Source organism: Cherax quadricarinatus, chromosome 34 (assembly GCF_038502225.1).
Source record: "Cherax quadricarinatus isolate ZL_2023a chromosome 34, ASM3850222v1, whole genome shotgun sequence".
In the NCBI taxonomy this organism is placed as follows: Eukaryota; Metazoa; Arthropoda; class Malacostraca; order Decapoda; family Parastacidae; genus Cherax; species Cherax quadricarinatus.
In genome coordinates, this window is record NC_091325.1 from 248517 (window position 1) to 264444 (window position 15928).

The following is a 15928-nucleotide window of genomic DNA, read 5'->3' on the forward strand; positions in this document are numbered from 1 at the left end:
AATGTGTGGATATACGTGTATTTACATTATGCTGTATACTGTTGGTCTCACAGGCCACAAAAGTTACTTGAAAAAGTAAAATATTAGAAAAGAAAAGAAAAAATAGAATAAAAGTAAACATAACATTACCGAGTGAGCAGCAGTTGCCGATGTTGCCATAAGTGGTTCACTTTCTGTCAACCTCACACCTCTATATCTCAATAAGTACTGATTGCAAATTTTTTATTCTTTTAAAAGGATCAGAAAAATATTTTTAAGATTGTGGTAAATTTTTTTTTTTTTTTTTTTAATATTTTTCGACACTGAGAGCAAGTTTGTGATTAGGGGCTTCGACAGTGAAAGGGTTAAAGTTGCTTGATATACTGTACTGATTAGTGATGATTCCGGAGTCCTGCATTTTAAAAGATCATCTTTGACAATGAGCTGTGTGCCCTTACATCTCATCAAGTGGTTGTGGGAGAGTGTGTGAAACACAGGCACTGTTCAAGTGGTCCATTCTGATGGCATATTGGTGTTAAGAAATGCATGTGTGAAGATCTCTTGATGTGTTTCCAAAGTACAGTTGACCCCTGACTTACGATATTAATCCATTCCAGAGAGCACATCGTAAGACGAAATTATCGTAAGTCGAATTAATTTTCCCCATAAGAAATAATGGAAATCAAATTAATCTGTTCAAGACACCCAAAAGTATGAAAAAAAATTTTTACCACATGAAATACACATTTTCCTACACACAAAAAGAAGGATACATGCACAGTATATATTGTGCATGTACTAGTGTACTAAATGAAGAATAAATGACACTTACCTTTACTGAAGATGTGGTGATGAGTGATGAGACACTGTTTGTGTCCTGGAAGTGCCTTTTCCTCCTTAGTAATGTTGGTCCTGTTTGACATTTTCTTCCAGAACAGGCCTTATCACACTGTGTATGCCACTATGATTCTTAAATCTCTCAAACCAACATTTGCTTGCCTTAAATTCACCAATATGAGCATTAGTTCCAGGCATTTTTTCCTGTTCACCTGGGTGTTAGTCAACTAGTGTGGGTCGCATCCTGGGGGACAAGATTAAGGACCCCAACGGAAATAAGTTAGACAGTCCTCAATGACACACTGACTTTCTTGGGTTATCCTGGGTGGCTAACCCTCTGGGGTTAATTGTTTCTCGGTATTCTCGATAAGCCCATGGTGGCTTATTTAGCAGTTACAAGCACTAAAAACACTGGAATAATACAAAATTTATCGAATGTATGCTTGCAACCATCCACCCTGGCTTGTAAACAATGTCACACTAGCTCAGATGTGGCGCTCAGGCTAGACGGGCCAGACGGCCGCGTTCGGGACGAATGATGCAAGTCGAGTTTTTCAACATAGGTCGGGGTCAAATTTTTACACTGACAAGCATCGTAAGGCAGTTTTATCACAGGTTGAGGCCATCATAAGTCGGGGGTCCCCTGTATATTTGGTCACAGTCATTGCAAATGATTGTGTATATCCCTACTATAGTTTGGACTTGGTGGTGGTGTATCTTACTAGTTAAGTCTTTGACTGTAGTGGAGGTAGATCCTTGGAATTTGGTGTTGTAGAAAATGCTGGATATGTGTTCAACAATAGAGTTGTAAAGGAGGATTGTATATATCTTCTTTCAGTGGTGGCTCATCCAGGTGGGCTGAAGATATGTACGGTACCATCAATCTCTGATGAAATGACAAGGATGGTGAAGTTTAGGAAAGATCTGTTCTAGGAATTCACTGGTGTTGATAAGGAGAACAAGTAGGAAAAAGCCTATGACAGTGCCACATTTACAGTCTTGCTGTTTGAGGTGTGAGTAGATCAAGTAGATTGGTAGGTCTATGGTCAACCTTGGAATGTAGTTAATGATATTTGCAGAGTAAAACATCAAGGAAAGGCATAGTACCATCAACTTGCAACTGTGAATAGATAGAGGACTCTACCTATCATTTTCCTAGTGGATGTGATAATGACAGTGTTGTGATCTTAGAAAGTGAGATCCTCTGACATCACTCGCAAATCCTTTACATGAGTTTTCCTCTCTAATGTGTGGTTAGAATTTGTTTTATACTCCAATCTAGCTTTTATTTCCTCAAATTTTCCACAGCAGAGTAACTGATATTTATTTTTATTGAACTTCATATCATTTTCTGTGACCCATTTGAAGACTTGATTTATATCTGCATGGAGATTTGCAGTATTTTCAATAGATGACACTCTCATGCAAATTCTAGCATCATCAGCAAAGGATGACAGTGCTATGGTTTACGTCTCTGTCTGTCAGACGTGAGGATGAGAAAAGGATGGGAGCAAGTATGTATCTTGTGGAAAAGAGCTTTTCACTGCAGCTGCCTCTGACTTAAATCAGTTTACTATTACTTTTTGTGTTGTTTTGGTCAGGAAGTTAAAGATCCATCACCCACTTTTCCTGTTATTCCTTTATCGTGCATTTTGTGTATTATTACACCATGATAGGCCTTGTCGAAGGCTTTTGCAAAATCTGTGTATACTACATCTGCAGTCTGCTTCCTCCAGTGTATCCAAGCTGTGAGAGGCAGGAGCAAGCTGCTCTAAACCCATGGTGCCCTGGGTTGTGCAAATGTTGGGTGTCCAAGTGGTTGGCAATCTTGCTTCTTGGAACCCTCTCAAAGATTTTTATGGTGCAAGATGTTAGTACCATCAGTCTATAAATCTTTACATTGTTTTACTGCCACCTTTGTGGAGTAGGGGTCTCTCTCCTTACCATACATAAGACACGTGAAAGGGATTTCTTGCAGTTCTTGAAGAACACGCAGTCCCATGAGTCTGGGCCTGATGCAGATTGCATGGGCATGTCATTAATTGCTTTTTAAAATTTCAGTGGTGTTAGTGTTATATCAGAAATTCTGGAAATATTAACTAAGGTGGAAGAGAAAGGGGGAGGAGGGAGGAGGAGGGTGAGGGTAGGAAGTTGTTGCCATCATGCACAGATATTGCACAGCAATGAACTCACCTGAATGAACACTCTCTGCCACATGTCACCTATTCTCTCTCCAAGTTGCAAGGCTGAATGAATCTCAGTTTCACTAAGGGTGTCATGTAGAGAAGGCATATAAAATGTTCCATCTCTAACTATTGCCCTAGAGAAAAAAGTACAAATTAATCTAAAACATTTTATGCACAGACTCTCCTGAAACAAGAGGATAATATTTCACAGTTAAATGAATTATATTTCACAATATTTACAGATGCAATGAACATATTGCATTATGCAAATGAACAAGGTACAGTTCAAAAGATGAACATATATTATAAATGGAATTTGCTTAAATACAGTAGATCATCATTTAACATGGGCTCCTTCAACAAGTTCTTTCCATTACACTATTGCAGAACAGTGGCATATTTTCAACTAACACTCCATAAAATTTGGCTAACATGGCATCACTTCTGGGGAAAAAAAATTGGAGTGCTGTGACCTGGACCGCAGGATTTTTCCTCTCTGTCTAGTGGGCTCGCAGACAGCCTGCCTGTGGGTCTGCCCAATGTCTTTGTGGGGGAGGCCTAGCTTCCTCCCCTGCCTCCCTGTCCCACCTCTCATTGGTCTGTACACACGTGTCCCATAGAATTCTCAGATCTGTGTTTGTGATTAAATTAGTTGATTTCTGTACGCCAGTCAATATATGCAGTGTTCATATTAACCCTTTGACTATCGCGGCCGTATATATGTCTTACGCGGTACCGTGTTTGACGTATATATACTCATAAATTCTAGCGGCTTCAAATCAAGCAGGAGAAAGCTGGTAGGCCCACATGTGAGAGAATGGGTCTGTATGGTCAGTGTGCACCATATAAAAAAAATCCTGGAGGACGCAGTGCATGAGAAAAAAAAAACTCCGACCGTTTTTTTATAATTAAAATGCTGACTTTGTGATCTATTTTCGTATAGTATTTATGGTTGTAGTCTCGTTTTCTTGGTCTCATTTGATAGAATGGAAAACATGTTATAGAAATAGAGGAGATTTTGATTGATTTTACTATAAAAAGAACCTGGAAATGGAGCTCAAAGTAGGGGAAATGTTTGATTTTTGCCAATGTTCAAAAGTAAACAAATGATGTCATTGTCCAATAAATGTCCAACTAGTCATTCTAATATGCAGTCATGAATGGGTTGATGTTATTTATACAATTATTACAGTATTGCAGTAGTCTGCATAATAGTAAGTCTTCTATTTTTTGTTTGAATAAAAATTCAAAATAGAAAGCAAGAGCAATATCAGAGGGGCTTGGAGACATGACTGATGAACAAAGAAAATGTTATTTTAGAGCCACTAATGTCTGCATTGTTCATTCTGGACCTTATTTTGAAATTGTCATATTTTTTAATTTTCGTGAAATTGGCCAAATTGCAAATTTCTGACCACATTATTGGGTAGTTGAAATCAGTAAATGGGCAGTTTCTTGTACTCAATCGATAGAAATGGAGTTCTAAAGAAATAGCTATAAGTTTGGTTGACTGGAACAACGGAATTAGCCGAAAATAGGGCTCAAAGTGGGCGAAATCGCCAATTTGTAAATATCGCCGAGGTCGCTAACTTCGCGAGACCGTAATTCCGTCAGTTTTCCATCAAGTTTTGTTTTTTTGGTGTCATTACAATCGGAAAAGATTCTCTATCATTTCATAAGAAAAAATAAATTTTTTTTTTAAATTTTGCGACACCCGGAGACACCTTAGGATTGGGGGTTGCGACAGTCAAGGGGTTAAATACGTACTCACTTTGACTTTTTTTGGGGTTATCACAGGTAATTTACACTATATATGATAATTTTACTTACATGTACCTGTGCCTAAATAAAATTATTTACTGGGCTCAAATGTAAGCTTCCTGGAGACAATGTTTATATACAGATTGAGAGGGCAGGCACAAACATCACCTGTTCATGCTTATCTTCGTTTGCACAGTAAAAGTTTAAAGATGAAAGGAACCTGGATGTAATGTGTATACAGTGCCTACTTCATATAAATTTGTGCATCAATATAGTGGGTACACTTGTGTATTGTGTTAAACAAAGTAGGACGTCTGTGAGGGTTTATTGTGTTGGTATTAAGGGCTAACAGCCTATGAGCATACCATCCACCCTCTCTTATACAGGAGGACCCTGCTTTACGGTGTTATGCTTTAGGGAGATTCACCAATATGGACATATCAAATTACAACTAAAAATTTGTTTATACAGCCCCTTGATTCACTATTATGGAGTACACATGTCACTCTGTTTACATCCTCCGTGAGCTCCGTGTCTATCGATTATGTCTGGAAACTTTCCAAAATTTCTAGTGTTTTAACCCTTTCAGGGTCCAGAGGTCAAATTTCAAAGTGTGCACCAGGGTCCAAAAATTTTCAAAAAATAATTTCGTTATTTTTCTTATGAAATGCTAGAGAATCTTTTTCTGAAGGTAATAAAACAAAAATTATAAAATTTGATGGAAAATTGACGAAATTATGCTCTTGCGAGTTTTGATGTGTCAACGATATGTACGTATCGGCGATTTTGCCGACTTTGACTCCCATTTCATGCCAATTTACATTATTCCAGTCAACCAAATTCTTTGCTATTTCACTAGTATTACTTCTAGTCTATCGACTGAGCACAAGAAATCGCCAAGTCAACTGTTTCAACTACAAAATAAAATGATCGGAAATTAGTAATTTGTCCAATTTAATGCAAAGTTTAAAATATTCTAATTTCAAAATAAGGTCCAGAATAAACAATGCAGGCATTCCTGGCACTAAACTAACAATTCCTCTGTTTATTAGTTACATTTTCAGGCTTTACAAATGAATTCCATTTTGATTTTTTATTCACATAATGAATTTTTATTCAAACCAAAAAATAGAAGATTTACTGTTATGCAATATTGTAATAATTGTAATAATTGCAGTCAGAATGATAACAAATTCCCACTGCAGGCAGCACACTCCACCAATATTCAAAACTCTAAACCTACTCACCATACAAAACATTCATACTTATTATTGTACCTACTACATACATAGAACACTTAACTCGGATATAAACCCTCCCCTCAAACGTCTCCTTACCAACCTCAACAGAACACATGACCATAACACAAGGCACAGATCACTCTTTGATGTTCCTCATGTCCATCTCACACTATGCAAAAACTCAATGCACCTAAAAGGCCCAAAAATCTGGAATTCATTACCTGTGAATATAAAAGAAACACTGATGTTTATAAATTCAAGTCTCTTCTTAAAAATCACTTACTCACCCACAACTAAATAAATACTGAATAGTTGTATCTCATAAATGTGCAAACTTTGTTATTTTTAATTACATTACCTAACAGAATACTCCATTCTACTGAATGCACAGCAACACAGTAATGACCATATGACCTGTCTTTGAAATACTCATGTGTGCTTAATTGTTATCTGTTTACAATAATGTTTACCACTGAATATATCATTGTTTAGTTAATCTTAAGTTAATTTTAAGCCTGCCCAAAATGCTCTGCATACAAGGGGCTTTGGCATGTTACACTTAACCACTGTATTTCTTTGTACTTCTATGTATCATGTTCAAATTAATAAATAAATAAATAAATAAATATCACCACATTTGTGAATGTATATTAGACCCACCAGTTGGCGTGAATTAGACATGTGAGGTCATTTGCTTACTCTTGAACATCGGCAAAAATTGAACATTTCTGCTTCTTTGAGCTCAGTTTCAAGCGATTTCTAATAATAAAGCCAATCAAAATCTTCTCTATTTCTGTAATATATCTTCCATTCTATCAAATGAGACCAAGAAATTGCAAATACAAGTATAAAAAAACATACAAAAAACACTGCAAAGTCGTTGTTATAATCGAAAATTATGGTCTCAGTTTTTTCTCTCATTATGCACTGTGTACTGCAGGATTTGTTTTATGTGGTGCACACTTACCACATAGAAGTATTCTCTCAAATCTAGGCCCAAATTTACCGCTCACAGCTTATCAGAGTGAGCTGAGCTCATGGCGTAGATCTATGGTTTGGGCCCTCAACGTATAGCCATAGATCTATGGCACGGACCCTGCAAGGGTTAAAGTTACAGTGGAATCTTGGTTTTCATCATTAACCCTTAAACTGTCCAAACAGATCTATGTTCACATGCGTAGTGCTCAAAAAGTAGATCTACGTTTTTTTACATATTTTCAAATACAGTGGTCCCTCGTTTTTCATAATTAATCCGTTCCTGGAGCCGTTACTATAAACGAAATTTACGATTTACGAATCAATTTTCCCCATAAGAAATAATGTAAATACAATTAATCCATTCCTGACACCCAGAAGTATTAAAACAAAAAAATTTTTAACATGAAATATACATGTAGTACATAAACAGTACAATGGGAAATGATGAATGAAACATTAACAGCATAACACTTACCTTTATTGGAGATTCTTCTTAGTGTATGGGAGACTGGAGGAGGAGAGAGAGTGGATTGTTTATAATTTGGAACATCAACACCTCAGGTACCATTTGCTTTTCTGGGGTTGCTTCTCTTCTCTGTTTCTTAATGCCACTAGGACCACCTTGAGAGTCACTGGAGTCCTGTCTCACAAAATAACTGTGGAGAGAGCTCTGTTTCTGGCATCTCTTTAACACTTCCCTAAAATGGCCCAAGACTTTGTCACTGTACATGTTGCCAACCTGGCTTGCAACAACCTTGTTAGGGTGATGTTTCTCCATAAAGCTTTCCATCTTACCCCACATAGTAAAAATCTCTTTAATTTCTGAAGAAGGCACCTTCTTCCATCTCTCTTCCTCCTCCTCTGCAGCAAGATTCTGAGCTGCGATGTGTTGCTCTTCCTGCTGAAGCTCTTGCAGCTCCTCAGTGGTGAGCTCTTCATTGTGGTCTTCCACCAATTCTTCCACATCCTCCAAACTCACATCCAACCCCATGGAACTCCCCAGTGCCACAACTGATTTTACAACAGACATAGGCTCATTAGGGTCAGCCCCAAATCCTTCAAAATCCCTCATGTCGACACAATCTGGCCACAATTTTCTCCAGGCAGAGTTCAAAGTCCTGGTAGTCACTCCCTCCCAAGCCATACCTATAAGGGTTATGCAGTGGAGGATGCTGAAGTGTTCTCTCCAAAATTCCCTTAGGGTCAAGTGAGTATCTGTGGTCATAGTCAAGCACCTGTGAAACATTGCTTTTGTGTAAAGTTTTTTAAAGTTTGCAATAACCTGCTGGTCCATGGGTTGGAGGAGAGGAGTGGTATTCGGGGGCAAGAACTTTACTGTGATGAACCCAAACTCCTCGAAAATTAGGTCATCCAAGTTTGGAGGATAAGCAGGTGCATTGTCCATTACTAGCAGGCACTTGAGATTCAATTTCTTTTCCAGGAGATACTCCTTTACACTAGGGCCAAACACTTCATTGAACCACTCGACGAAAATTTCCCTCGTGACCCATGCCTTACTATTAGATTTCCAAAACACACACAATTTACTCTTCATAACATTGTTTTTCCTGAACACTCTGGGATTTTCAGAATGGTACACTAGTAATGGCTTCACTTTGAAATCCCCACTAGCATTAGCACAGAACATTAGCGTCAGCCTCTTTTATAGGCTTGTGTCCTGGCATTGCCTTTTCCTCTTGTGTAATGAAGGTCCTCTTTGGCATTTTCTTCCAAAAGAGGCCTGTTTCGTCACAACTGAACACTTGTTCAGGTTTCAGTCCTTCAGCCTCTATGTACTCCTGGAATTCATGCACATATTTTTCAGCCGCCTTGTGGTCCGAACTGGCAGCCTCACCATGCCTTACCATACTGTGTATGCCAGTACGGTTCTTAAATCTCTCAAACCAGCCTTTGCTGGCCTTAAATTCACTCACTTCACCACTATTTGCAGGCAATTTCTTTACCAAATCTTCATGCAACTGCCTAGCCATTTCACAAATAATCGAAGTCATAAGAGTATCTCCTGCTAATTGTTTCTCATTTATCCACACCAATAACAACTTCTCAACCTCTTCCAGTACTGGTGATCTCATTTTTGTCAGCATAGTTACTCCCTTTGCAACAACAGCATCCTTTATTTCCTTTTTCTTGGCCACTATGGAACATAAGGTTGTGTAGGGTTTCTTATACATCCTGGACAGTTTGGCCACACTTGTACCACTTTCATATTGTTAAGTGATGATTTTCTTAAATTCAATCGTATTTCTCACCTTCTTTACCACAGGCTTGGCACTAGGAGCTTTCTTTGGAGCCATGGTAGCTTATTTAGTACTTGCAAGCACTAAAATAAATGGAATATTATGAAATATTTCGCTGGAGCATGTGAGGGGACCTTCGCTCACTGGTAAACAATGCCAGACTGGCTGTCGCCCCGGCTCACGCTGTGGGTACACGTCCCGGACGAACTACGACTTGCGAGTCAACCTATGAAAAGCGAGTCCGTGTTTATACGAAAATACCCCTATGATTGGCAAATTTTATGATTGCCGGGAACTACGAAAAGCGGGGGACCACTGTATAACAAAAAAAACGTACATCCAAGTTTTTTTACGCATTTTCAAATGTAAAGAAACAAAAAGAAGATCTACATTTTTTTACATACTTTCAAATGTTGAAAAAACGTAGATCTACGTTTGGACAGTTTAAGGGTTAATTCGTTCCAGAAAGTCTGACAAAAACTGAAGTAATATATGTACAAGTAATTCCCATAAGAAATAATGTAAATCCAATTAATCCATTCCAGACACCCAAAAGTATTAACAAAAAATACATTTTATAGAGAATAACTATAGTTTTACATACAGAAAACAATGAGAAATAAATAAGGACTAATTAAATGGATAAATGAACAATGAACATCACTTTTACCTTTACTGAAGACTCTTGTTGGCGTATGGAAGACGGTGAGGAGGTGAGAGGGAGTAGAGGTTATCTCTACCACCATCACTACCACCCCCCTACCACAATCATTACCACCCTCTACCATCATCACAACCACTACCAGCCTCTACCACCATCACTAGCACCCTCTACCACCATCACTAGCACCCTCTACCACCATCACTACCACCCTCTACCACCATCACTACCACCCTCCACCACCATCTTTACCACCCTCTACCACCATCACTACCACCCTCTACCAACGAGAAACAAAGCCAGACAGGCTCAGAACGCGTAGGATGCTTTGTGTGGGTGTGGGCAGACACCTTCGGTATGACAGACCACTGTCAGCTCGACAAAAAACCAAGGTGATGAATGAAAACTGGGACAAAATTTTGACGAAAAAAGTCGTCGAAAACCGAAATCGACAAAAACCAGGGCAAATGAAAACTGAGGTTCCATCGTACTGTGTATTTATATATACTCTTATAATTATACTTATGTGTACCTATACCTAAATAAACTTACACACTGTGCTGGCATGCAGGTATACATTAAAATCACTAAGTGAGTGTCTTTAGTGCTGAAGATGCAATAATAATCACTCTGGGGCACTTTAAATGTCCTATACTGTATTATGTTATTATGGACATTTCCATTAATCCGTTTATGATATTTTTTCAAAATTATATAAGAAACACGTTACATATCACATGAACATCATACATACAACCACAGTAAAACAAACTGACAAATATAAGATGTGGTTGCCAGGTGGCTTGTAGGAGTGACCAAGAATTCCATTGTTTCTATTCCAACACCAGAGAAGCTGTGTACAATATAGTATTACTGGGGGGGTGGGTAACTGCAGAAAAGTATTCCTTTCATATTCCTTCACTTATAGTGTCATTTTCTCTAAAACTGGTGTGTTGCTGTTATTTTACTGCACCCACATGAAGATCACTTGTACACAATGTAAGATGTAAGTACCGTGGGGAACAACCCTCACAAACATGTGCATTATGTGAAGTGAACGTGTATGAACTGTGTTTGAGTGTTGACCAAACAGATTAACTTTTGAAAATGGATTAAAGCAGTATCTTTCCTGCTGTTCATACATTGTTAAAAAAAAAAGCTTCGTGTTGCAAAAAGATTCTTGATTCCTCACTGAACTTCAAACCTGAGTGCTTACTTAACAGCTCTTGGTCTTCAGCTTCAAAATCCTTGAAAAACTTGAAACCTATTTTCTTTGCATAGAATTTCATAGAATGGTACTTTGTTAAAATGTCAGTTAGTCCAACAGCCCATGGATCCAACTGCCCTGGGTTTGCTTCACTTTCACAACTGATAAGCTCTGCAGATTGCATTTTTTCTGAATACAAAAAATAAAATTCTTTTCACTCATTCAGTTGAAATAAGCATCAAACAAACATAAAATTTGGACATAAATATTATAGTTCAAATATACAGTACGGCCCCGCTTTACGGCGCTTCGCCTTACGGCGTTCCGCTAATACGGCGATGTCAAATTATGACCAAAATTTGCTATACGGCAAGCGGTCTTTCAAATACGGTGCCCCCCCACCCGGTTTGTTTACATTTTCCGTGACCACATCTATTATGTCAGGAAACTTTCCAAAATTTCAAGTGTTTTAAAGTTACTGCATATTTTATATGTACTCTGATAATTATACTTATGTGTACCTGTACCTAAATATACTTACACACTGTGCTGGTGTGCAGGTACACATTAAAATCGCTAAGTCTCTCTCTACTCATGACGCCAATACTACGTAATAATAATCACTCTTGGGCACACTAAATGTCTTATTTTACATCAATATAGGCATTTTCATTAATCCATCTATGATATTTTCCTCAAAATTATATATGAAACCTGTTACATAGCATATAAACATGATACATACACTCAGAATAAAAATTGATGTAAATATGAGATTTGTTTACAAAGCAGCTGTGTAGGTAGAGTCGGAAGAATTATGTTTTCTCTAGTCAAACTGGGGGATAACTGTAGAAAAATATTCTTTTCATATGCCTTTACTCTATGTATAGCAATTCATGGCCCTTGTGGGTTTAGTGCTTTTTATAATAAATAATAATAATTATTATTATTAATATTAATAATAATATTATTATCACTATTATTATTAATAATAATAATAATAATAATAATAATAATAATAATAATAATAATAATATTATTATTATTATTATTATTATTAATATTATTATCTTCATTCACTCTAAAAATGGTGTGTTGCTGTTTGTTTATTCTGAACTAACTTGTACACAATTTAAGAGTATTTGTATTGTGACGTAATTATTATTAAAATAAAAAAATATTGAGGTAAATGTTTTACAAACTCTTACAAATGGACGTGAATGAACTAATAGTAGACACATATTAATACGCATTTATTTCGCCTGACCAAGTGATCGTCCACTACCTGTTCAGTTTGTGTTCTTACATTGTCTCAACTCTGTATCTCGTTCTCTCTCTCGTTTACTCTTTCGTTAACTAGTTGGCTCTCATTGACGATGGCGTCTAAGGTTAGCTGTAATAAAAAGAGAAGTCGTAAGCCTCTTGCTTTAAGTGCCAAGTTAGAGGATGATGATGTGCCATTCTGATTTTATTCAATAAACACCCTGCCACTCACCTCTCACACATTAATATTAATATTTTAAGGTAAGTAATAAGTGTACTTTGTGTGTATCTTACCTTTTATTGTATTTGTAATGCCCATTTCTATTGCTAACTTAATATAAGTTAGTGTAAACTTGTTGTCTGGCATTTATTGCATATTTTGTGTGTGCTCTGATAATAATACTTGTGGAGCTGTGTGGTAGCCGGGTGGAGGGATAACATTACGTTTTCTCTGTTCAGCCATCAGAGAAAACGTGTATGAATCTGCGTTTGGCCCAGCCACTCCCTAACTCCGCTTTTGTTTACAATTTTCGGCATGAATTATTCATTACTTCTACCTTCGTTTATGATGGCATCTAAAGGTAGTTGTTAGAAATGATTAAATTCAGTGAACAAGGCATGTCGATGTTAATAATATGGCTCTGGCCCACAGTGTAGGTAGCTGGTAGGTGTAGCTCAGGCGGGCTACACCTACCGGCTACACCTACCAGCTACCTACACTGACTTTATACAAATAAATACTACTCACCTCTCTTCCTATATTAAGACTACACATAGGGTAGTTTCAAATTTAGGTTGGATAAGTACATGAGTGGGAGGGGTTGGATTTGAGTGGGACTTGCACATCGGAACTTGTTTCTTGGGTTGTTTCAAATTTAGGTTGGATAAGTACATGAGTGGGAGGGGTTGGATTTGAGTGGGACTTGCACATCGGAACTTGTTTCTTGGGTGGCATTGAAAATTGGGTTGGGCAAATGTTTTGTTAGTGGGATGAATTGTAAAGGACCTGCCTAGTATGGGCCAACAGGCCTGCTGCAGTGTTCCTCATTTCTTATGTTCTTATATTTTAAGGTAAATAATGAGTGTACTGTATGTGCATTTTACCTCTCTGGGATGTTTTAAATATCGTATATTAAGTATGAGATGGGGAGCCAGTGCTACCTACACCTGGGCTACCTGCACCTGACTTCCTACAAATAAGTACTACTCACCTCTCTCCCTACATTAAGATTACAAATACTTTAAGATAAGTAATGAATTTACTGTGACTGTATTTTACTTTGTGTGTTTTTAATGCCTAGTTCTATTACTAACTTAATATAATTTAGTGTAAACTTGTTGTCTGGCATTTATATGCATTTATAAATGGAAAAAATGGAGTTCTGCCTTCTGGCAATGTCTGCTTTCCGGCGACAGCCTGGAACCTAACCCGCCGTATAAGTGGGGCCCTACTGTACGTACAAGTAAAATGTTACCCAACTTATATTCCTCTGAACAACCATGTAATTTGTCAAAATAAACATTTTCATCTTTATCTTTTATCTTTATCTTTAGAAAAAACAGCAAAGTCTACTGAAATATTTTACTGAAATACAGTGGTACCTTGACTTACAAATGCCCCAACTTACGAGTTTTCCGAGTTATGAGCCATCGTCCCGTCGATTTTTTGCCAAAATCCGAGTTACGATCCAGCTTCAGATATGCCACCACAAAACAAAAAACAAATGAAAAAAAAAAATTATTGAAAATGACATCTGACAAGAACTCCAGCCTAAATAGCATGACAAAAAGTTGTTTTGGGACTTGGTACTTATAAAACAATGCTAGTGTGATGTTCTCACTGGAAGTAGTCATGTAATTATCTTGAGTTATTCTACAAAAAAATAAAGTTGTTAAGTTTTTGACATTTGTAAAATATCTTGCCCTTTACTTATACACGAATCCCAAAATATTTGGAATATTTCCAATATTCCACAAGCCAACTGTAGAACAATCTTTTTTTTTATGAATCCTCTCTATATTATTGCATTTACTTCAATAATAAATGGTGGGCTTCATGAAATAAGTCAGTGTTTTCCTTATGAAACTAGTGATCTAGTGCAGTTAGCTTCTCAAAAAGTCTGTTATCTCTTACCCAGGACCAAAGAACACGTTATAGGAAGGAGCAGTAATGATTTTACATGCTCGGACTGGCCTATTTTATTCATTCTAGAGTAATTATCATGTTTCCATGTTACTTATAGTGTTTATTATGTCATATTAGATCGATTCTGACAGATAAATAAGCCATAGAGTTGATATTAGCGTTACATTGAAGTATTTTCTCCTGCCCCTCGAGACTCAGGAATTCCACCGACATAAGCAAACGTTCCCAAACGGTTCCTGATCTCCAAGGTAAATACACTTTACAAAACCAGTTTATTTCTTTACATCCTCTTTTATGTTTTTATATAATATTTCGTATTTATAAATACATTTTTCTTATTTAAAAACCCGTAACAAAAAAACTGGGGTGGTTTTCTGGGGGTTGAACGGATTAATGGCATTTAAATTAATTTCAATGAGGAAAATCGATTTGATATGTGAGCAAATTGAGTTACGAGCTCTGTCACGGAACAAATTAAACTCATAAGTCAAAGTACCACTGTATATCATAATAAAACGTATGCAACAATGTACGATCTAACTGCAAAACATCAGTAACTTTCAAAAAAAATTTCTGTTAGATTAATGATTTGTAAAAAATCAGCAAGGTCAAAATCTGCCATCACAGTTGTTGCAACACTTTTCTGGCAACTTTAAGCTGAAATTGCAAAATAAATATCGGTCCCTATCAATTCAGATAACAATTTCCGAAATTGCCACTGAAAATTGTATACGTTCACCTAAACACGAGGTTCTAGCTGCTGTTGCTCTGTAACAACAGCAACTGAAAAATGCCTGGTTTTCATTATAACTTTATGCATGGTAAAAATCACCTTATTTTAAGGCCTGTTTTCTCCCATCAAGGACAAAAAGTCTATCCAGACAACACACATCTTGTAGTTTAGAATCTGCTCTTTCTAATAAAGGTTTTTTTTATTGTTAAGAAAATCAGTTGTGCTGTTTTTTCTATTAGTCTTCAAAAATGGCCTAAAATTCACTGTGAGGTCTGTGAGGACATTTTTAGTTACTATCAGCACATGAACTAAAAGCGTTTGGAGTCTGACATTTTAAGATTGTGACGACGTCTACTTGGGTAGCTGGCTACAATAATGACATACAGCCTCTCCTCATTTAGCAGCGTAGTCGTTTACCAATGACTCGGACTTACGATGGGCTCTCTGACCAGTTTGAATACCTAAATAATGCATATTAGAGCTGATTTCCTCTATTCTGTTTATTACAATACAGTGAACCCTCGACCAATGATATTAATCCATTCCAGAGAGCTTATGTTTAGGTGAATTTATCATTAGTTGAATTAATTTCCCCGTAAGAAATAATGGAAATCCAATTAATCCATTCCAGACAGCCAAAAGTATTAAAAAAAAATTTTTTTTTTTTTTCATCAAATA

At 37.0% G+C, this 15928-nt stretch overlaps 1 protein-coding gene across 3 annotated transcripts in view; it reads right to left on the reverse strand.

Moving 5' to 3' along the window:
• The window catches only part of Wdr81 (WD repeat domain 81), a 203454-nt gene that overhangs the window by 178330 nt on the left and 9196 nt on the right, over positions 1–15928 (reverse strand). For all 3 annotated transcript variants that reach the window (XM_070091060.1, XM_070091059.1, XM_070091061.1), the window contains one exon: positions 3010–3136. In XM_070091060.1, coding sequence (XP_069947161.1) covers positions 3010–3136 — 127 coding nt within the window. The remainder of the gene's footprint in view (positions 1–3009; positions 3137–15928) is intronic.